This window comes from Nothobranchius furzeri, chromosome 2, assembly GCF_043380555.1.
Source record: "Nothobranchius furzeri strain GRZ-AD chromosome 2, NfurGRZ-RIMD1, whole genome shotgun sequence".
Lineage (NCBI taxonomy): Eukaryota > Metazoa > Chordata > Actinopteri > Cyprinodontiformes > Nothobranchiidae > Nothobranchius > Nothobranchius furzeri.
Window position 1 is genome coordinate 76079118 of NC_091742.1, and position 24427 is coordinate 76103544.

Sequence of the window (24427 nt, forward strand, 5' to 3'; positions counted from 1 at the left end):
CTCATCCGCTGGGGGCTGGTGTGAGAAGCGAGCAAATCCTCATCGACTCCCATGATAAAAATACCAATTTCACAGCAGAAATAAACATGTTTACAGCCTGGTACCAAAACATGTTTTTGGTTTAAATTGACTAGTTTACACTCATGACAACTCTGAGGGGGGTGAATTTTTTTCTCACTCTTCTGTTTAAGTGTAGTAAATGCCTAAAATTCTGTATAATGAGCATCAGTCCCACGTGACCGCAGAGCTAGCTCCGGGGAAAGGCCTCAGTCTGAGCCTTGGCCTCGCCTGAAAACTGTTCTGTCATTTTCAGTCTCTCAACGTAGACCATTAGTTGTGCCGTTTGTGCGTTCTTTTTTTGGATATTATTTCTGCAATTGTTGGACAAAATGACTTGCTGTGGTATTAATTGCACTAATAGAGCGTCCAAGAAGTCTCAACTTCATTTTTTTCAATAAGTAAAATTATATTCATGTATTTTAGGTCACTGCCGAGCTGAGCTTAGATTTTAACATGTACTGTTTAACCATGAAATTTAAATTTAATAGGGTAAAACCCTGTGCATTTAACATAATGCTGCACTTTAGAAAATGGGTTGAAATGTTGGTGGAGCTGGGTTCCGACTATCGGCTTGTGGAGCTCTCGGGAGACCTCTGTTTTCCACCTGGTTCTCCCCTCCCCGCAGCTCAGCGCATCTCTGTCTGATCGCAGCTCCTGTCTGCTGCGCGGGCTGCCGGCTTGTGGAGCTCTGGGATGGAAACCTTTCCACCCAGTTCTCTCCAGCGGCAGCTCTGCGCATCTCAGATCCCAGTGGCGCTTGTCTGCTGTGCGGCTGCCGGCTTGTGGAGCTCTCGAATGGAAACCGACGCTTTCCACCCGGTTCTCCCCTCCCCGCAGCTCAGCGCATCTCTGATCGCCGCGGCTGTCTGCTGCGCGGGCTGCCGGCTTGTGGAGCTCTGGGATGGAAATCTTTCCACCCGGTTCTGCCCAGCGGCAGCTTTGCGCATCTCAGATCACAGCGGCGCTTGTCTGCTGTGCGGCTGCCGGCTTGTGGAGATCTCGGGAGACCTCAGTGTTCGACCTGGTTTTACCCAGCGGTCAGCCCGGCGTTTCTCTGACTCAGAAGCTCTGGTGTTGTGCACAGTTAACTCCGGTTGTAGCTAGGTTGCTACCTCCGTTAGCTTAGCTCCCACCTCCGCGTTAGCTTTGGGTTAGCTTCAGGTTAGCTTGTAGCTAGTTCGACCGGGTGTCGTCAGTTGATCCCAGCCTTACAGCCCCACCCTCAGCTCCTCCTCTCTTCCCTTTTGTGGAATTGTCTGGGCTTGACGGAACCTTTGACACGGTCAAAATGGTGGTGGTGGCCACCTCCCATTTCTCCTCAAAAAGTTGTTATTGGAGTCTATGGAAACCCATTGTCCATATATGTATATGTTGATGATCACCACACCACTTATTGAAAATGTATTAAAATATATATTGTTCTCTGCTAAATTTAGTTAATTTTCCAATCAAAAGTCCCTGTTAAGGAGCTGCAGTTCGTCACCCAATATGAAGTCTCACAGTTTGTTAAAACTTCTCCAAGTTGGCACACTAAGAAAATGCCGGGTGAAAAAATATCGAAGCTTTTGCGACATTTTGTTAAAGTAAAAGGAAACAGAGTAAAGTTGTGTCACAAATAGGGCTGCAACAACGAATCGATAAATTCGATGAAAATCGATTACTAAAAGCGTTGGCAACGAATTGCGTCATCGATTCGTTGTGTTGCACAACTCTTCCAAAAGCCCCCTCCCCTCCCGCCCGTCGTTGCGTGCAGACCGGAGAGCCGGCAGGTGTTTGGAAGAGGAACATGGCAGAAGCAGCGAGACCCAAAAAAAGTAAAAACTTCTAAAGTTTGGGAGCATTTTCAGTTAAATCAGGCGAAGACATTCGTTACCTGCAACGTTTGTAGGTCAGACTTAGCATGGCACGGGAGTACTACAGTGATGATGCAGCATCTTAAACGCAAGCATGTCAGAATCATCAGCGAGGAAGGAGAGAGCTCGGTGTCCGGGTAAGTTAAAGAGCAAGTAACGTCTAAATTAACTTTTTTTTGCTAATGAACTGTATAAATGAGTGTCTAATAGTGCTTTAAATGTGTGTATTCATTATTTTAGCATTTTGGTGCATTTTCTTCAAAAATTAAAAATTCTGCCTAAATACCACAGTATAGCGCCACCTTCAGCTTAAAACATAGAATTTGACTCATTTTGAATAAATTTTAGCCAATGGCTAAAGAGTAAGATACAACGTAAATCAGTAGAATACTACGTAGCAGCTCTGTGTCAACGTTATAAAAGCAACGAGCGTCTCGGCCACGCCTTGTGGCGAGTTGGGAGTTGGATTTGCAAGTGAGTGTAGGAGGCTAGCCGTAGTTCAGCATTAGCATATAGCATTAGCATATCCTAGTCTTTAGCATAGCTTTTAGTGTTATACATACTTATTTAGTGTTAGCTTGTCTGTTGGATATTGTAGTTTAGTTAGTGTTTGGCTGTTAGTGTAATTAGGAAAGTAGTTCGGGTTTAGTACTCCATATCGTGTTAGCATGGTGAGATGGTGTAGTGTAGTATGGTTGCGGTGGCTCTGTGGGCATTTTATCCGCGATTCTGCACGCCTCCGTTTGAAGAGGGAGGCTGTGCCCACCGTGGCTCTTCCGCGATTTAGATGCAGCCCACCGACTCTGCTCCCCCACCACGGCGGGCTCCAGTCTGAGGTGAGTCAGCTAAATAAAGTTTTAACATCTTCTAACAACAATTCCCTACCTAAATGCAAAGTCCGAGAGACGTGGTTCACTTCATTTAGCTAGTCAGTCGGTAATTCTGCAACAGTGTCTCTAACTAACGCAGCACTAGTTGACAGACAGCATTACAGTGTGAAATCCAGCTTGTGACCCAGTTTTGTGAGGAATTCTGTTCAGGAGGTCGCATTTCAGGCTCTCCACATCATATGTGACTGACTTTTACGTTATAACAACGATCACACACTAGGACTGTTATAAAGCGCCTATATAGGAGTTTCTTTTGTATATTATCTGACTTTATAAACTCCAACAACAATGTGCTTCTATTTTTTTTTCAGGCTAAATCTACCCAAGACACTGGCTGTCAGACTGATTTAGCTGCAAGAATGCACTTGTCCAGGCTGACATGAAGCCTTACCGGCGTAGCAAAGGTGAATTATTTTTAATAATCTTCTATGTAAACATTTTATTATTAGCTTCTAGTTTTAATTTGTTTTACAGATTATTGTTACACGTGATTTTATGCTCTTTTAAACATTTATAAATGTGCTGCTTCTTTGTTTTTGTACATAGCCAGCCAGAAGAGCTCACAGCCTCAGTGTGTCTTGTGACACGGGGACCATGACGGAAATTCATCTTCCAGAAGGTCCCAGAGCAGCGTCCACACCCCCTGAAAAGACCAAGATGTGAGGTGTCTGCTGTTGATTCCAGCTTCCACCTCAGTGACAGTGCAAGCTCAGTGAACTGTTCAAGGTAAAAAAAAATAAAACATTTCAGAATTTTTAAGATATTAACAATTAAATAGGTATGTGATTACATCATGAAGGAGGCTACTGATTCTGGCCCTGTGACACTTGGTGGTGATGTGTGAGCTGATTCACCTGGTAAATAACTTTTACATTAAATATTTTGTTTTTGCTATCAAAAGTAAATTAACTAATAACCTGCATTATTGCAGGACACTCAGCAAAATATGGACTCTACACCATGAGGCAGGCACAAGTTAATACTTATAAGAGCACATAAGGTGAGCAACACCACATATTATTGTACACTGTCCTGGATTTGTTTTCCTTCTGCATGATTTGTTTTCTTTCTGCATCTCATCATTAGCCTGGCTGATCACCTGATAACTCTGTCATCTGGTTATGACAGCATGAGGATGTCCTCACACACCTGTAACCTATCAGCTCATCTGGCAGAATAGAGAGAGGAGACAACACCACATCTCCTGTTCCTGGAAAGCCTTCAGCCATCCTTCGATGACTGAGAACCTCCATCAGCTCTCTGAGATATTTGGCAGCACAAAAAACTTGTCAACCACAACATTTATTATAATAATTGTAGGCAGACAGGAGACAGATGCTGCATCATCACTGTAGTACTCCCGTGCCATGCTAAGTCTGACCTACAAACATTGCAGGTAACGAATGTCTTCGCCTGATTTAACTTTAGAAGTTTTTACTTTTTTGGGGTCTCACTGCTTCTGCCATGTTCCTCTTCCTAACACCTGCCGGCTCTCTGGTATGCGTGCAACGGCGGGCGGGAGGGGAGGGGGCTTTTGGAAGAGTTGTGCAACACAACGAATCGATGACGCAATTCGTTGCCAACACTTTTAGTAATCGATTTTCATCGAATTTATCGATTCGTTGTTGCAGCCCTATCCAACATTCAAAATGCCTGCGACGTAAACCGCTTTTAGAGACAGAAGTTGTGTCTGAACCCAGCACAGAAGTGTTCTGGGTACCCTCAGAAGCACAGCAGAGCGAACCCCACCTTGGTGATTCACATATGTAGCTGCAACTTGGTTGACCGTGTGAACAACAACATTGCGGTTGTGGAGCAGAGGCGCAAACATGTTTATAGCACCAAATCACGACAGGAGTCGTCTCAAGGTTCTTAACACAGTAAACATTCCAATACAGTTCAGTTCATTAAGCCAATCAGTAAAAAGTTTCCTATACAGGAACCCAGCAAACTGCATCGACTAGTGTCAGTGTCCTTCAGCAGTCCTCATACTAAGCAAGCATGCAGCCAGAGTCAACAGGAAATTTTAACAGGAAGAAACCTCCAGAGGATCCTGGCTAAGCAACACACGGTGGAAATTGAACTGCTAGATGAGTTCAATAAACTCTCAGACCACTTCAGGAGACTGCTGGAGGCAACTGATTACTAAAATGGTCTACTGGTTGAGGCCAGAGGTAAAGAGGAAGATGGAGATAAAGGAACAATTCTGGATGAATCCGACATCATAAAGACTACAACTGAGGCTAAATGCAAATTTAAAGAGCTCAGAGACCTTATCCAAATAAACCTGTGGTCAACCTCTGAGCATCATTATTTCCTCTGCCCAAAAGCAAACATCAGGGAGAAAAGCAGGAATGATGGGCAAGGAGGAATGCGTGGAAGGAAGAGTAAACTCACTGATGAGCAAGAGAACTTCCTGTCAGAACTTACTCCAGAGATGACTGACAGATGCAGAACAGCATTCACCAACAACTCACGAAAACCCAAGTCTGACCACAATCGGTCTGTACTTTTAGAAAAGTACAGGCTTTGTGAGCTTCCTGTAATCCTAATGCTGATGGAAGTGACTGCAAATGCAGGCCAAACAACTGGGACACTGGTGGATCTAGCATCTGATACAAATTACATCATCCATAAGGCTGCTGACAGGTTGAAGTTACAAAGTGAAAATGTGACTATAGTGTTGTATGATGTGGGTGGAATGACTTTGGAGGTGAAGACTAAAAGTTATCTTCTCCGGGTCAGAAGAGTGACACCTGCTGGAGCAATCAGAGCCCATCAAGTGGTCTGTTGTGAACTAGATGAAATCGCAAAGGTGAATAAAACCATTGATTCTGAAAGACTACAAAGATTCTTTCCGCAAGTCAAACAAGAAGAACTAAGAACAGGGTATCTGCAGGTTTAAGGGAGCCAAATTTAGGACTTTTTAAGACCTTTTTAAGGCCACTTTGACCAAATTTAAGCTATTTTTTAAAATTTAATTTAAACTATAATTTCCAGCTATTGCCTGGAACCGGTGCGAACCACGTTGCGAAAGTGGGATAAGCCATCCAGTTACCATAAAATTTGCACGTCCCCATGGTGCAATCTCCCACTAGCTTAAACAGCTAATGTGCTCATCTAAAATAGCCCCCTTTCATAACCAACTGAATGAGTATGGTTCCGCTTACGCCAACATCGTACACAAAAAATGCTGAACACTAACTAGAAATTCATGAAAATTGAAATAAAATAATCTTGTTTATTGGGTCTTTGGTAATTTAAGACCTTTGGAAACTGTATTTAAGGATTATTAGTAATTTTTAAGGATTTTTAAGGCCTTAAATTTGGAAAAGCAAATTTAAGACTTTTTAAGACTTTTTAAGGACCCGTGGATACCCTGTAAGAAGGCTCAAAAAAGTGGAACTTCTCATCAGTCACAGAGAGGGAAGACTTGCCCCACAAAGGGTATAAGATGTTGGGGATCTTGTTTTGTGGCAAAGCCCACTCGGTTGGACTGTAGGAGGAGCTCATCCAGATCTTTTTGAGAACGTGGAGGTGACAGCACAAGAGTCAAAGACCCACTTTGCCAGGTCAATGAGAATGGCTGCTGTTAAATACAAGGAAGTTATTAATAAATCAGATCCCGGAACATCCCAGCTTTCCCAATGCAACCAAACATACGACCACGACCAACCGTGAGTTTCTTGAATGGTGGAGATGGGAGAGCGTTGGAGCAGCCTGTGAGCCAAAATGTGGAGGCTGCCATAGTGGAAGAGAAATGACCCTATCAGAGGAGAAAGAACTTGAGATCATCAGAAAAGGACTCACTTATGTTCATTAAGATGAACATACAGATTCCCCACATTGGGATGCTAAGTATCCATTAGGGTTGTCACGGTGTAAAAATTTAACCTCACGGTTATTGTGACCAAAATTATCACGGTTTTCGGCATTATCGCGGTATTTTTTTAAACGTGTTATATTTTCAGACAACTAAATAAACCCCATATATCAGGAAAATATTGTCCTCAGTTTGTGTCTAAATTTTGCCTAAAATTTGTTATTTTGTTATTATGTTGTTTATTTGTTTACATTTTTTCCCCTTTAGTCTTTAAAATACCAATATTTGCCCATAACTTCTTATTTTTTGTCTGTTTGATGCCATCATTTTAAAAATATTAGATCAGATGATACTCAGTACTCAAGTAGCCTTCTAATCAGATACTTGTTTTAACCTTACTTGAGTACTAAACCCTATATCAGGAAAATATTGTCCTCGGTTCGTTTTATTTTTTTATATTTTAGTTGTAATGTTTATTTTCTGCAAAATATTTATGTCTATAAAAGTTCCTTGAATTTGGTCGTTCCTAAACAGCATTTTAGTTGAAACTCTGCTCACAAATGAACTCACACTGGCTAAATAAACAAATAAATAAAAAACAAACAAACACATTAGTCATTATATTTTAAACGGTATACCAATAAATGGTTGTAAACATAGTACTGGCAAGTGTAGCTAGAAAGGAAGAAAAAAGTTTATGCCGCTACCGGGAGGCGAACCTGAGCAAAACTTCATGCCAATCTGACTCTATAACCACTTCACCACTACATCTGATAAGAAGCAAGTGACGTCACATGTAATGGTGCCATCCAGTGCATCTTTGTAGATGGGATGTATGGTTTTTCTGGTGGTGCCTCAGTAGAAGTCATTTCAGAAATAATTTGCAAGAAAATTCACAGAATATACAGGGGGAGGAGACCAAATTGAAGCTGAGATGGGAGGAAAATGTGTGAATGAGGCCAAAAATGGCTTTGGGGTATTTCTTATGAGGAAATGACAATATAACATGGTAAATGTTCTGTATTTGATATAGTGCCTTCTAGAGTCCTGGAACCCCCCAAGGTGCTTTACAACGCAACCAGTCATTCACCCATTCACACACTGGTGGGGATGAGCTACGATGTAGCCACAGCTGCCCTGGGGCGCAGTGACAGAGGCGAGGCTGCGGAGCACAGGTGCCACCAGTCCCTCTGACCACCACCAGCAGGCAACGTGGGTTAAGTGTATTGCCCAGTGTCTTGCCCAAGGACACAACGACAGCGACAGACTGAGCGGGGCTCGAACCTGCAACCTTCTGACTGCGGGGTGAGCACTTAACTCCTGTGCCACCGTCACCCCACTTTTTTTAAAAAGTTCCAAAAATTAGCTATTTAATTATATGGAACCTTTACAAAAACTGTTCAATTAACCTCTCAACTCAGTCCTCAATGTTGCTCTTTAGATGATACTAGCTGTAACACCCTCTTTGGTTCCAGAATGCTATTAAGTCTGACAACTGGAAGGAATCGGACTGACTCTGATGGAATGGGCAGGGCTGACTCTGGTGCAGCTCCACCTTCTGGTGCAGCTCTGCCTTTGTGGTTCTGCAGCGAGCACTACTTGGTCTATATGGAGAAGCGAGTCAGGTCACGGGGGCGATCTCGTCCCACTAAGGAAAAATGGACAATAAGAAACAAAAGTTGCCCACTAGGTGGGGCTGTGGCAGCATAATTGATTCACAGCAGTTGTAATATTTTCCCCATTTTAATTATTTTGATACTTTAAAAATTGCATACTGCGTACTAAATACTTTTATTTATTAATAATGAAAAAGCTAAACTGCACAACTATAAAGGAACAAAAAGTTACTAAACACAAAGTATTTCAGATACAATTGTCTATTTTAAAGTTGACTACAAAGAGCTGCATCATGTGAATTTTGTTTATCATTAACAGATGTTAAATGTGAGTCATGAATGTCTCTATGCAGAATTCTAATTAAAACTTTTTAGAATATTTTCTGTTTTTGATACTAACTGTTGTTGTAGAAAAAGTTAAATGCCAAATTGATGTTTTCTTTGTATATTTCTGTGTTTCAGGCATACAGGTCCACAGCACGGAGATGCTGGACAGCTTCTGAGGGATCCAACACAAAATGGCTTATCACTGCACACTAACCTGTTTTATTAGAATCATTTAGGTCTTTGATAAATGTAGAATATTGATACTGGATACTGAACACTACGTAGAGTAGACGTTTTTCTTATGGATGTGTTTAACTTTGGTGTTTGGAACAAAGAATCCAAGAGTTGTTGTTTTAATTAAACTTTTGCATTTGAAAAACAAATGAAACACCCTGCAAAATGAAAAAGGAAAAAAATAGAAATTACTACAAATATACACAGTAATCACATATGGATAAAGGTAATTTAGCAATGGTAAATAAAATTAATGAGTGTCCGCCATAGTCTTTGTCTAATGTAGTTAGCTTCTGTTAGGGATAACAGCTTTATATTGTCCATGTGGGTCTGAGTATCTGTCCCGAGTTCTTCGGACACAACAACTTGGTATTATGACCCTGTGGCCATGTCCCTCTGCATGGATAGTCCATCCACTGTCGTCTGGGAAGCCGGAGGACCCCCTCTGTAAAACATACTCTTCCATTTGAGGATGCTGCTGTTCTCTATAGGTTGTGCAAATACACCAGGTTCATCTGATGCAGGAGGAGCCACTGGGTGATGTTTCATCCATGATGTCAAACAAGAGACTTGGGTCAGGTATTCAGCAACTCTCCAGCAGTCTGGGATGCTTCCATGTTCAGGAATCTGATGAAAGATGATGGCTAATAATTGCTACATGCTAACGAAGAGTGGTAAAAATAACCTGAACATAATATTTACTTTCCCAATGTGGAATCCAATTTTCACCTACATCATGGCCGCTCCTTGTAGGAAGCCGCCGTTTTTGATTCCCGCACGTAAACCTGCATGCCTCTAGCCACATACTGCATGCCTCTAGTCACGTGAACCTGCGCACGGCACTATAAAAGATGGAGTGGAACCACGCTAGAAACACACAAGCACGCAGGAAGATGGCGCCACTACAGGGATGGGATTTCTTGATGAAACCAAAATGGTTTAAAACTGGTGAGGAGAAGCGAGACAGTTTGAAACGGTATGAAGGACAGAAGCGCTCACAGAGAACAGTCGCTTCTGCCTCTTGCTCCCTTATCCGTGCTCTCCCAAGGCTCTTTTTGTCCCGTCTGCCTACAGAGCGCTTCTCTGCATTTCCTCTGCAATCACTATTTTTCAGCATGGATTTAATTAATTGGTCATTCAACGCGATTGATAAGATTTTTTCTACAATGAGAATGGAGGAGGGGGCTCGCGCTTGTCCTCAGGGGACACATGCAGCGGGATATATGTTCGATTCCTGGAAAAAGTGGAATATCATCTGTCTCTCTCAGCTGTCCATTGAGGACGTCGAAGATATGTGGATATTTGGCCTGATGATCGCTGGATTTCTTCTGATTGGAGTGGGAGGATATCTGGCTTTCCATAAAATTGGGATGACGGGAGCGATTGGAGGGCGACCCACAACCATGGACGGCACCGTCCGTGTGGATACCTCACAGACTGGGACGTTGCTCGAGGTGAATCGCAAGCTGGACAATGTCTTAGCTGCATTACCAGTGTTAGCGCGCAAGATTGATATAATCACGGAAAGGGTCACCGGACGGTGTGGAGATGTTTAATCACCGAATTGGCTTCACTGGAGAACTTGAATGATCAATACAGACTTAAGGCAGAGAGGAAAAATTATCTCTGCCTGACCCAAACAAAGTTCTGTTATCGAATCTGACGCCATAAGCAGCCTTGGAGCTGCGTGCACCAAACCCACGATGGAAGGAATGCAGACAAATGCTGTGAAACTCTATCCACCCCCCCTCAGTCTCTAGCGAGGTCATTACATTGACGGCACTCTCTGCTCTCTGACCTCCCTCCCACCTGCAGATTCAGCTGGTTGAGCACCACAGGCAGCCCCCGCTGAGGAAACCAGGGTCCCAGCCCCTCCCTCCTACCTACCGGGTCTCATGTTGTGAACTGTGACGTCCGTGCTACATGTTGGGTGTTTTTTTTGCATTAGAGTGCTACACCCTGCCGGTGTAACCCTGTTAATGCCTTTTTTCTCCCTCCCCTGAACTCTCCTCATGTATTCCCTCATTCATCTGCTAAAGGAGCGCCGTCATGGCTGCTCCCATGGTCTGCCTGTATCTGTCCTGTCTAAATGTTTGTGTGTAACCTTGGTCAGGTTGTACTATGGAGTCAAGTTTCTATGCTCTGGTTCGCTGGAGCGCTGGCAATAAAACTCATTCTGATTCTGATTCTGATAGGTGGAATGATTCTTGGCAGTTTAAAGAAGACGGGAGGTCTACCTTTCTTCTGAAAGGTAGATAATTGTTTTTCTCTTTTCTTCAAAAGATCTTAATTTTCTCAATAAATTGATGAATTCCCGATGAAGGTTTCTGACCAAAAGCTTGACCAATAAACTCCTACGTCGTAGATTTAGTGTGCGGATTCTTATTTTGTTTATTCCATGAACATCCTAATAAAAAAAGATCAGATCTTGTGAAATGTGATGAAAACGGTTGTGTCTCATTGGTCTAGTTTAGTAACATTGTTGAGAAATGGTTTTGGGTATTTAGAGCAATTAATATAGGACCTATTGAAAAAAATCTCTTAATTTTTGATAAAAATTGTAAGAAAATAGATTAGATCAGGGATTCCCAAAGTGTGGTGCGCGCACCCCTGGGGGTGCGCGAGCTGCCGCTAGGGGGTGCGCGAGGTGAAAAGTGTAATGGCTGCGGAGCTCAGAGAAGTCTGTCATGTGTCACCATTATTGTAGAAACTCATTTGTGGGTGGGCCAAAGAAAAAGTAAGCGGGCACAATAAATGTAATTGAAAACAAGTATATTTTTGCGCGCGCGTGTCCTCCACATGTGCCATAGCTTCATAATAACAATGCGCCGAGCTTCAGCACTCTGGCCTGCGCACGCCGATGTGTTCCGTCGCGCGCGGGCTTGTCCTTCACGTGTGCCATAGCTTCATAATAACAATGCGCCGAGCTTCAGCACTCTGGCCTGCGCACGCCGATATGTTCCGTCGCGCGCGGGCTTGTCCTTCACGTGTGCCCTAGCTTCATAATAACAATGCGTCGAGCTTCAGCACTCTGGCCTGCGCACGCCGATATGTTCCGTATTTGATCATTTTTAACGGTGTTGGAGGAATCTGAAGGTGAGTCATTCTGGCAGATTGTAATTAACACCTGTCTCATGCAGGTGTTCTGACGCTGTAAACCTCACACACAGAACATTGTGGATGTAACTAAATAACAAGAAATGATTCCCATTCAGGCTATTGACAGCGCGCTGAAGATCTGAAGTTCAGAGTGCGTCTGTCAGAGGTCAGACGCGTTCCAGCGGAACCATGGCTCACGGGTGCACATGTGAGCACATCTGGGCTGGGCAGAAGTTTAAATAGCGCCAATAACGAGATGCGGTGACTTGAGCGGCTGTGCCGCGCGCGCGCACACACACACACAGATTCAATAAGCGCGCACGCTGCTTTAACTGCGGCGCGCCGTCAGACTGAAGGCAGAAATGAACACTGCCTCCACCACAATAAAAACTTTTAAGAGGTTATTTTTCATTCAAGGTCAAATTAAGATATTAGCTTCTGGGATGAGTCGGGTCCGCTCCAGCCAGTGACTCCTCATGAACCTGACCACATCTCATGTTACTGCAGCATTTGTTATTCCAGTCAGCGTGGCAGCGGATCACAGATTCAGCCACAATATAAAACAGCAATGAGTCGGTCTGAGGTAAAAGTGAACATCATGGCTATATCTTGTCCCCTTTTGACATTTGGTTACGCACAAGTAGGTGATCAGCTCAGGTTTATGCAGAGCAGAAGGAAGGAGAGCGCTCTGGCCGCACAGGTTAAACGTTCCTACTTTAAGAAAACCGTTAAATTGCATTGTTGATGTGCTACCTGGGCACTCTAAATATTTATTTAAAATGAAATCAAAGGAAAATGTAATGGTATCGAATGTTTATTAATTACTATTTAAAAAATGAAAGTGATGGGGAATTTTTTTAACCCTGTCTGTTTAGCTTGACATCTGATATATATATATATATATATATATAGATAGATAGATAGAGAGAGAGAGAGACAGAGACAGAGACAGAGAGAGAGAGAGAGAGAGAGAGAGAGAGAGAGAGAGAGAGACATGCCCCGATGTGGGGGCGGGGGAGGGGGAGGGGGGTGCGTCGACATGGTCGGGACATAGAAGGGGGTGCACGGCTAAATAAGTTTGGGAACCACTGGATTAGATTGTATGAAATGTGATTAAAAACTGCTGTGTCTCATCGGTCTGGCTTAGTAACGTAATTGAGAAATGGTTTTGAGTAGTAACATCAATTAACCTAGGAGCTATTGAAAGAAATCACTTTATTATTAAAAAAATCCAAATAAAAATGAACAGATCTTGTGAAACGACAACTGCTGTGTCTCATTGGTCTGGCTTAGTAATATAATTGAGAAATGATTTTGGGTATTTTGACTAATTTACCTAGGAGCTATTGAGAAAAATCCCTTAATTTTGGATAAAAATCCTAATAAAAAAGATCAGATTGTATGAAATGTGTTATAACTGTTGTGTCTTGTAAATGTAGTTTAGTAACACAAGTCAGAAGTAATTTTGAGTCATTTAGGAAATTATTATGGAAGCTTTAAATTTTCTTTGTACTCGTTTACAGAGGACTACAAATTTGTTCATAGTTCCTAAGCGAACCACCGTTCCCAACAGCGAGTCCAATGTCTGTTGAGTATCCAACGCCCAAAGCTAACTTCACCGAGGTGTTGAACTATAACATGTTGGTGGATCTAGGTTCCGACTATCGGTATGGTCTCCTCCCCAGCTGCAGCTCTGCGCATCCCTGATTGCCACTGCGCTTGTCTGCTGCGTGGTCTGCCGGTGTCGGTACAGGATCTGCTCGGGTGCAGGATTGGCTCGGGGTCCTTCGACTGCCGATCATGTCACATTACTGCAAATCTACTCGGCTTTCACACATACGTTTTGGAAAGACATCAGCAGTTTTGTTAATAAATTCTTGTTAACACTTAAATGTTTTCTTTATAATTGTAATCTGTTAATAAAAGAACATATTATCTTTGTTTTGTAAAGAATAATAAACTGCATAAAACCAACATCGGACTGACAAAAAATAGAACAGTTCTAATATGTGAAGCCATATCTGTTTGTATTAATGTGGAGTTCGTCTGTAAATTTCCTTAGTTGTTATCTAAATACATTCTTTGACTCAAAATATTGCTTGGTGTCTTTCAATAAAGTTCTTATATTTCATTTTGCCCCATTTCATCAACATCAAGAGCTTTTGAGGGTCACCGTTTATCATTTGCTAATATTTTACCTTTCCTTTAGAAATTCAAACATATTTTCTCCCAAAAGTTTCTCCGCAAATTTGTTCTGACCAATCAAAATCATAACGTGATAACGTAACTTCCGTACGCTTCATGTTCAGCCAATCAACTACTTTGATGTCATCCGCAGTCGAAGGACCCAGAGCTGATCCTGCACCCAAGCAGATCCTGTACCAACACCGGCTTGGGGAGCTCTCGGATGGAAACCGATGTTTTCCACCCAGTTCTCCCCAGCGGCAGCTCTGCGCATCTCTGATCACAGCGGCGCTTGTCTGCGGGGTGCCGATGTCGGTACAGGATCTGCTCGGGTGCAAGATCGGCTCGGGGTCCTTCGACTGCCGATGACGTCAAAGTACGGCAAACCCACTGGGACAAAATAAACTACACATCTTTATACTGTTGGAAAGAATTTAGCAGTTTCGTTATTAAAATAATGTTTCTTAGGACGTAACTTTGTGTTTATAATGGTATTTGTAAAATAAAACACTATATTGTATTCATAATGTTGAACGCCTCTTTGAGCACATCCCTTGAAGGATCATAGTTATTAGCAACACCTGTGAAATTATATTCGCAGGAAAGAAGTGTGTCCCGTTTATTGAAGTATTTTGTGTTTAGAGTTTTTGACATCTTGTCTATGCGTAGTTCAGTTACGCTCATAGCTGCTAGCCAAAACTCGAGTTTTAACTGGAGTTAAAAGCTTTCTGGCTTTACTAAAATACCTGTCTGTACTTATTTGATTGATGGTAGTTTTACTTTCTATCGGACTCCAAATGTAACCATTTGGCACGTTTCTAATTCATAATTAGTAATAATGTAATCAGTGATTTTAGCATTAGCATTCCTATGGGTTTTTCCATGTATATTAGCATTGCGCTAACCACTCGCTGTCAAATTGCAGCCTTTGCGATTAGAAAATCTCATTTTGTCACATCGCAATTTAATTGCACATGCAGTAAATCGTTCAGCCCTAATATACATGCAGCTCTATGCTAAAAGTGTATTTTCAAAGAGGTAATGATGGATTTCTTCGTAAAAGTTGTCCATCTTTCCAACAGAAAAATTTGCCTGGACCAACGTAACGTGATAACAATGTAACGTGATTACGTAACTTCCGTAAGGTTCATGTTCAGCCAATCAACTACTTTGACGTCATCAACAGTCAAGGACCCCGAGCCGATCTTGCACCCGAGCAGATCCTGTACCGACACCGGCATGTGGAGCTCTCAGGAGACATTTGTGTTTCACCCGGTTTTACCCAGCGGTCAGCCTGGCATATCTATGACTCAGAAGCTCTGGTGTTGTGCACAGTTAACGCCGGTTGTAGCTAGGTTGCTACCTCCATTAGCTTAGCTCCCACCTCCACGTTAGCTTGTAGCTACATTAGCTTCAGTTCGACATTTGATCTCAGCCTTACAGCCCCACCCTCAGCTCCACCTCTCTTCCCTTTTGTATAGCCTACATTACATCATTCTGGGTCATTTTGTGAATTTAAATTAACTCCAAAATGAGATTTGAGGTGGCACGGCCGAACAAGATGGCGGCCGAGTAGGACATTTTTCACCGTTCTGGTCACACCCAAACATTTTTTGAACGAGTTTAACTGCTTTTTCGTGTTAAAAATAACCTACCCAACAGTCTACCAACAGTTTAAGCCTCTCTGGCTCCTTCTGGGCAGGTAACCATGCCTAAATCAGCTCTTAAAAGAGGCATCTATGGCTACAAGATGGAAGTTAGCTTGGCAGCTAACAACAACGACCATAACTATGACGGTACAATGGTCGGCAACTCTAAAGTAGTGGATAAAGACGAATTTCCTCCTCTCCCGGTTAAACCGAGCAAACCCCCAATTGTGAAGAAACCAGCTGTCGGTAATTCCCCGCTCAACAATTCCCTAATTTCTGAAGATGCCGCTTCGATGCTTGCTAACTTGATAAATTCCAGAAGTGATCTGCTAGAGAAAAAAGTGTAAAGTATGCATGAAGAAATTGTTGAGATAAAGAATAAGAGGCTGCGTTGAGAAAAGAGTTGTCTCAAATGGAAAAAAACATTGCTGTGTGAATGGACCGAGTAGCAGAACTTAAGCGTTACGGGCGGCGGTGGAATTTAAAGCTCCACGGTGTTGCCGAGTCTGACAGAGAAAACTGTCGACAGGAAATAATACGTGTTTGCCAAGAGATTTTTCCCCAGGAGAAAGAGAAGATTCCCGACTTCATTGATGTGGCACACCGCGTTGGAAAGAAGCGCTCAGGTGATCCCAGATCAAGAGCCATCTTCCTGTGCTTCACTGCCAGAAGACACCGAGATGACATCTGGAAAGCGGCCAAAGGCAGCAGCTTCTTGCAGAGGAATAATTTGCACTTCTCGGAGGACTTATGTAAAGTCGACCGAGACTCATGTCAAAAACTGTGGCCCTCCATCCGGAAAGCTCGAGAAGAAGGGAAAGCGGCGTACTTCATCGGAGGCCGGGGCTTTGTTGGCGGTACTGAAATCTCGCAGATCGCCATAATGGAACACTGAATTAGAGCCTCACAATCGTCTTTTGGCATCACTCGGTTCTTCTATTCAAAGAGTGGCTTTTTGGCCATCTGCTAATATGGGTATGTTAACATAATTTCAAGTTAGTGTGTTGCAGTTTACTTATTGGTTTAGCTGGGTACCAGTTATGGTGGTTCCATTTTATACACTTTTCAACACAGGTTGTTCAATAATATTTGAAATTTATTGTTAGTGTTCTTTGCTGTTGTTATGTTATCTTTATTTTCTCTAAATGCCAGGGGGTTACGCAATGTAACTAAGAGAAAAGCTTTATTTTTATTTGCTAAAATGACCAGATCAGATTTTTGTTTTTTTCAGGAAAGTCATTCTACAGTAGAGGATGTTAGTTTTTGGAAAACACTATGGGGTAATACCATTTGGTTTTCACATGGGTCTGTACATTCTGCAGGAGTTGCAACTCTAAAAAAACAGATTTAATGGAGAGACTCTTTTAATGGAAAGTGACCCCTTTGGGCACTATATATGTCAGATGATTGAGGTGGAACATAGACATTTTTTCTATGCAAATGTATATGGTTATAACAGAAAGGATAACATAAGTTTATTTCGCTCTCTTGAAAAGATAGTTACAACGTGGTTTAAAAACTTTCCACATGCTCTAATTTGTTTGGGATGTGATGTTAACACTATTATGAATGGGCAAACTGACAAATGGCCACCAAGGAAACCAAATGATTCCAGCTCCATTGTTATGTCTTTCACGGAAAAATTTAATTTAGTAGACATTTGGAGGGTTAAAAACGATGACACCACCAGTGTGTTTACCTGGTCTAACAAAACTGGTTCAAAACAATCTAGATTAGATTTCTGGTTGATCTCTAAAACTATAAATAAAGACTGTGTCGATATTAAGATATCCCCTACTCCTCCCACCGATCACAAAGCCATTCAGATAACCATCAATCTCTCAGATTATAAAAACTCCAACTCCATACACACTTATTGGAAATTGAACTGTCAATTACTACAATATGAAGAGGTTAAGGTAAGGATTTCTGAGTTAATTAATACATTCTGGTCAAAAGCTAAAGATGAAAATAGTTTTGGATCTAACTGGGAACTTTTCAAGTTTGAATGTGGTGAGTTTCTGAGGAAATTTGGCAGTGCCAGAGCAAAATCATCTAATGCCGAGGAAGCAAATATTATACTGGGTATTTCAAAACTCTCTCAGATTCGCCCCTCTCTATTGACTAGTGAAGAACAGCAAGAGTTAGCTGAACTACAACTTAAACTAGATAATATCTATACCCAGAAGAGTATAGGTGCCTTTGTCAGATCGAGGAAGAGATGGCTCGAGGAAGAAGAAAAAAATATTCTCATTATTTCTTTAATTTAGAAAAGAGCAAGGCCACAAACAATACACTTGGCACGCTAAAAATCAATAATACAATCACAGAGGATCATAGATTAATTTCCCAATTCTGTAGCTCCTTTTATGAAAAGTTATATTCCTCCAAACATATCATCTACCAATTCCTTTCTAAGCTCTTTGACTGCTAACACTATTTCTCAAACTGAACAACAAATTTGTGAAAATTCGATTACAATACAAGAAATTTTAGATGCAATAAATTGTCTAAAAACTAACAAATCGCCCGGGGTTGATGGTTTAATAACAGAATTCTACAAAACATTTTCCCAAGATTTAGCCCCTTTTCTATTAGAGGTTTTCAATGAAAGTATCGGAAGAGGTGTCCTTCCACCCACCTTGACTCAAGGTCTAACGATATTAATTCCTAAACCCAAAAAAAGCTCATTGATAATTGGCGCCCTATCTGTCTTCTCAATAATGATTATAAAATCCTTGCTGTCGCTCTTGCTAAAAGGTTAAAATCAACTCTACAGTCAATCATTGTTGACACACAATCAGGCTTTATGAAGAACAGACATATCACCAATAATAATAGGCTTGTTTTAGACGGAGAAGGAAGTGACGCGCCACCATCGGCGTCAGCCTGAAGAAGCCGGCAGCCGTCGGCGAAACTGTAGCTACAAACAGGTAAACAAAACTGTTTCTGTGTTTAAAAAAAGAACGAAAGAATGGAATTAGAAAGACACAGCAAGAACACACCTAAGTTGTTTTAGACCTCCTAGATTACCCAGAGCTTGTTCAAGACAATAGTTTCATTTTATTTTTAGACTTTTACAAAGCCTTTGATACCATTGAGCATAATTTCATTTTCCAGTCTCTTGACAAATTTGGTTTTGGGCCTTTCTTTAAAGCTGCTATTAAAACTATGTATAAAAATGGTAATAGCTCCATCAAGTTGAAGGGCGGTACTTCTGCCAGATTTAATATTTGTAGAGGTAGCCGTCAAGGATGCCCCATCTCAGCCTATTTATTTCTTTTAGTGAGTCAAATTCTGGCCTATCACATACATTCTAGTCCTCTTAAAGGTGTAACAGTAGCTGGTAGAAGCTTAATACTAACACAACTGGCTGACGACACAACCTTATTTTTAAGAGATCAATCTCAAATTTCTGTGGCAATCAATGTAATAAATACATTTTTCAATGTATCCGGCCTCCATTTAAATATTAAAAAATGCGAACTCATGGCAATTAAAAATGGTTCTGAATGTGAATTTGAGAATATAACAGTCCAAAATGAAGTTACTTACCTAGGGGTAATTATCACAAAAAATCAACATGAAAGATGTTCAAGCAACTTTAATCCTTTAATTAAAAATACTCAGAAGAAGCTTAATCAATGGCTCATAAGAGACCTCTCTATAAGAGGTCGCATTTTGATTAGCAAACCTGAGGGTATCTCCCGGCTGACTTATGCGGCCCTGGCTCTAGATCTTAATAGTAAAGTGTGTAGGGATGCACCGATGGATCGGCATTTGATCGTAATCGGCCGATGGCGCCCCTATCGGTTTTGATCGGGGTTTTCAAAATAGATCAAAGCAGACCGATCAGGTAGGGCTGTCACGGTAACCAGAGTAACGGTAAACCCCGGTAAAAAAAAAAATAGTTGACAATAATAATAACCGTCTTGTTTTTTAAAAAACTATATTATCTTGGTGGGTTTACCGTGGCTGCGGTGTAGGCGCAGTGACCCTTACCAGCCACCGTATCATCTGCTGAAGTTGCGCGCTTCGTTGTTTACAACCAAAACTTTCTTGAAGCTAAAGCTGAAATAATGGCCAAAGGAGGAGACGGCAGTGCTCAGGAGGACATTTTTTATCCCTCAAAGAAGACAAAGTTGGAAGTACGGGCATATTTTAGATATCTGAAGAATGCCGAGGGAGTTTATAGAAGATGGCTATCCTGTTTGCAGCACGTGCAGAAAAAGTGTCTGTGAAAGTAAGAAAGTAAAGTTTATATAGCGCCTTTCACAGATATAAATCACAAAGCGCTGAAAGGCAGCAACCAGGGTCCGAAATTAACACTCGCCACTCGCCAAATGCGAGTAAATTGCTCCATTTGGCGAGTAAATTTTTGAGCTCTACCTGCCACCTGGCGAGTAAATATTTGCACCAAATTAGTTATGTTTATCAGTCATCTTCCATGGATTTCTGATACTCCTCCCGCCTGCATGCAGCGTACACAAACGTACGTGAAACGTGAGCGCCGCATCCAACGTCATTTCCACCTATCCCATTCAATCAGTTTATCAAGTTAGCAGTTAGCTTCGTGTTAAAACTAGCGGTGAAATGTGGCGGTTTTTAACTGGAGTCAGCCAGCCTTCCAAAAGAAAACTCGTCGAACTGGAAGAAAAACCACCAGGACCAGTGGCAACCGGAAGATTTTGTGAAAAGTGGCGAACTGGAGGTGGCGGAGTCGTGAGACAATGGCTACATTATGATGGCCACGTAGCGTTGCTGCCTTTCACAGACAACTGTCCCTCGGCATTCTTCAAATATCCAAAAAAATGCCCATACTTCCTACATTGTCTTCTTTGAGGGATAATAAATGTCCCAAGTGCTGCCGTCTCCTCTGGCCATTATTTCAGCTTTAGCTTAAAGAAAGTTTTGGTCATAAACAAAAAAGTGCGCATGTGCCGCCGGCAACTACAGCTGATACGGTGGCTGGTAAGGGTCACCGCACCTACACCGCAGCCACGGTAATCCACCGAGATAATATTTTTTTTAAAACAAGACGGTTATTATTATTGTCAACTTTTTTACCGGGGTTTACTGCTACACCGGTTACCGTGACAACCCTAGCCCTGACACACTTTCAGATATTCTCATGGTGCAGCTGTGTTCTCCAGAGATCAAGGACTATGACCCAAATGAGGCTGTAATGCTTTGGCACAAAGACGGTGTCAGAAGCAGGAGGCCAGACTTCATGGACAGAAAACAAGGAGTCTGACTAGATTTCAGTGAAAGAGTTCATAAAAACATCTCTAAAAATAAATAAATAAATGGTAAAAATGACAAAAGAGTTGTTTTCCTTATTAATTGATGTTTTAATTATTTTGCCACTCTGTTTGGAATCAACATAATATAGAATAACATGCTTTAGGTAGATCTAAATCATTTAGAATTTTGGCCGGTAAAAGATATGCTTGGCCGGTAGATTTTCATCATCTACCGGCCAACTTGGCCGGTGAGTAAAAAATTTAATTTCGGACCCTGGCAGCAACGCTTCAAATCTCATGACACATCTGCGTGACCATCACCCACAACACTACAGTCAACGCAAGGCAAGCTAACGTTAGCGTTTTAGCTAAAATGCGTGATCCGAGGATTTGGGTTGAGGGAGAATGCAACGAGTCACTATATAAAGCAGCCGCAGCGCCGCTACCTGCATATAAACCGTGTCACGGACACCGCCATACTGAAATGATGCTATGCATTACGGGGCTCCCAGGGGCAGATAAGAGTTGGTCTCTCTCCGAGAATAATTATGAATTTAACAGTGATTACTGCCTGATGACATTTTCCCACATCTGCAAAGCTCACTGGAAGGACACAAACCGAGAACAATATTTTCCTGATATAGGGTTTATTACTCAAGTAAGAGTAAAAAAGTATCTGATTAGAAGGCTACTTGAGTACTGAGTATCATCTGAACTAATATTTTTAAAATGATGACATCAAACAGACAAAAAATAAGAAGTTATGGGCAAATATTGGTATTTTAAAGACTAAAGGGAAAAAATGTAAACAACATAATTACAAAATAACACATTTTAGGCAAAATTTAGACACAAACTGAGGACAATATTTCCTGACATACAGGGTTTATTTAATTGTGTGAAAATGTAGCACGTTTAAAAAAAATACCGTGATAATACCGAAAACCGTGGTAATTTTGGTCACAATAACCGTGAGGTTAAATTTTCACACCGTGACAACCTTAATACAGACCATTTTAGATTAAGTTATATTTCCTTTATTCCCAGATTATGTAGTTTGTAGCACTCATTATAATGTTGTAGAAAATTTCTGGCCAATCCACGTGATCGGTATCGGTGATCAGCATTCTTTGATATCGGTATCGGTGATCGGCAGCAAAAAACCTGATCGGTGCATCCCTAAAAGTGTGTAAGGAGATTGATCGGTTATTACTTGACGTTGTTTGGAAAAACAAGACCCACTTTCTTAAAAAATCCTCCCTAATGAATGTGCTTGAAAGTGGTGGTTTGAACTTGCTTCACTTTTCTTTATTGAATAATACTTTTTTAAAATTAACTGGATTCGTCAGTTTTTCAAGTCTCCTACTTCTATCTGGCATATAATACCCAATCACATTTTATCCCAACTTGGTGGTTTAAAGTTTTTCTTGATTTGCAACTATAATGTCGAAAAGCTCCCCGTTAAGTTATCAGCCTTCCATCGCCAGGCCTTCCTCTCATGGACACTCATGTACAAGCACAATTTCTCACCTCACCGCGACTTCATCTGGAATAATAAGGACATTCTTTATAAACACAAGTCTCTGTTTTTCAACTCATGGTTCCAGAATAACATAATTTTAGTAGACCAACTCTTTAATGCAGAAGGTCAGTTACTTTCCTATGGTGAGTTTTTACAACAGTATAATATTCCGATTACGCCGGGCGAATACGCAAAGGTTTTTGGAGCCATTTCTCCAGGAGTGTGTATGTTATTCAATCAGAGACCTAGATTAGATTATAGTCAGTTCTCTCCTGTTTTTCCTCCAGTTCTGTCCCCAATCAGTGAAGTTTGTTTTAATTACTCTCCTAATAATAAAAACAAAGCAATTAGAACTCTCTTTCTTAAAGACATGACATCTCTTCCATGTGCCGTATTATACTGGAATAGATTTGTGGATGACTTGACATGGAGGAAGGTTTGGCTTCTACCCGATCAATTTCTGATCACTAACAAGGTTAAAGAAACTTCCTTTAAACTATTACATAGATTCTACCCCTCTAAATGTTATTTTAAAAAATTTAAATCAGACCTGGATGTATCTTGTACAATTTGTGAAGATCTTCCAGAAACAACAACTCATCTTTTTTGGCTGTGTACTCATTCCAAACGGTTTTGGCAGTGTTTCTGTGACATCATCTGCTGTAAATTCTCTGTCAATTTTAACATTTATTGGAAGCAGGTTTTGTTTGTCCTTCACCAGAATATTTTTAATAACTATAAAATTTTTTATTAATCTGTTATTTCTCTTGGCCAAATTTCATATCCATAAAAATAAATTTCTTAAAAGCAAACCCAACTTTAACTGTTTCTTAGTGGAGGTCAACCATTATATGGACTCTATCCGGTTCTCACAAAACCAGAAGGCTGTAAAGACTACTCAAATATGTACCAGCTTTAAGATAATCTGATGCTGATTTATTACTATCTCTGTGTTGATGTTCTCTCTAGATATATGCTACTGTAATCGGTATTTTTCTGTACACCCATCTTTTTGATATCCCCCTGGCACTTTGTTTACATTTTTGTGCACTTCTCACTTTTCTTATACGTTGTCAACTGTGAGCTTGTAAACTTATTGTCACATTGTATATTCTATTTTTGTTAATAAAGGTTCATAAAAAAATTAACTCCAAAATATCTAAACTGGAGTACTTCACTTGCCAAGAGTGATTACAGCATCCATTTTGACTCTGGGAGGTTGAATCAGTCTTTATTTCTTTATAGAATTTGTTCTACACTTCACATCACACAAGGGCCTTTACGTCACCTTTATTTACCATAAATGGCTAAAACTGGTCCTTTTCTGCCACAATAATCACGTAATTTATGCTAATCCTAAAGCTCTCCCCCTCGGTACCCGCTGGTGTTTCTTACCTGCTGTGTGTGAGCTGCTCTGTGGTTTCCAGCTCATATCCGACAGTCGGCGCTGGCCACCGAGCCCTTCCTCGAACTGGGCCATGGCTTCTTCAACCTTCCTGATTTTTTCTCTAGCAATAGCTACTTGCTTGGTGACAAACTCCATCAGAGACTCTCCTGAATACATGTTTAATATTCACCTCACAAGGCTAAACAACAATAAACTAACGTTGCTAACGGTCTTCTTTTTCAGTTCCTTCCTCTTGTCCACGAGGCTGAAGTTATCTTCCGTTCCCAACTATTCGGGAAACGGCTAAAAGGGGCAATTTTGTTTGTAAACAGGAACGCCCCCTGTTAGCAGAGTGTCGTTTCACGCAGCGGTCGGTCCAAATATCCCAAGCGGAGTCCCAGATTCAAAAGTACGGAATAAACGATAGATACAGAGCTTCTTGTTTCAACGGGCTTTCACTGGCGCTAGCAACTTTGCAAAAACAATGCTTCCCTTTTATGGAGTAAGGTCTAGCTGCAGACGAAGCCCCGACAAACCACG

General features: G+C 41.4%; 1 protein-coding gene and 1 long non-coding RNA gene across 7 annotated transcripts in view; one reads left to right on the forward strand and one right to left on the reverse strand.

Moving 5' to 3' along the window:
* LOC129156055 (zinc finger protein 420-like) overlaps positions 1-24427 on the reverse strand; it is a 39224-nt gene extending 14797 nt beyond the window's left edge. For all 3 annotated transcript variants that reach the window (XR_011519055.1, XR_011519054.1, XM_054735671.2), the window contains exon 1: positions 23896-24427. Coding sequence is in view for 1 of the 3 variants with exons in the window: in XM_054735671.2 (XP_054591646.2) it covers positions 23896-24064 (169 nt within the window). In the remaining 2 variants the exon portion in view is untranslated. The remainder of the gene's footprint in view (positions 1-23895) is intronic.
* On the forward strand, positions 785-4088 carry LOC139066096 (uncharacterized). Of its 4 annotated transcripts, XR_011519062.1 has the most exons (4): positions 785-3207; positions 3350-3529; positions 3735-3768; positions 3890-4088. It is a non-coding gene; the product is annotated as an uncharacterized lncRNA (long non-coding RNA). The 4 variants fall into 4 exon arrangements; XR_011519065.1 differs by having other exon boundaries at positions 785-3529; positions 3603-3803; XR_011519064.1 differs by having other exon boundaries at positions 785-3529; positions 3603-3803; positions 3932-4088.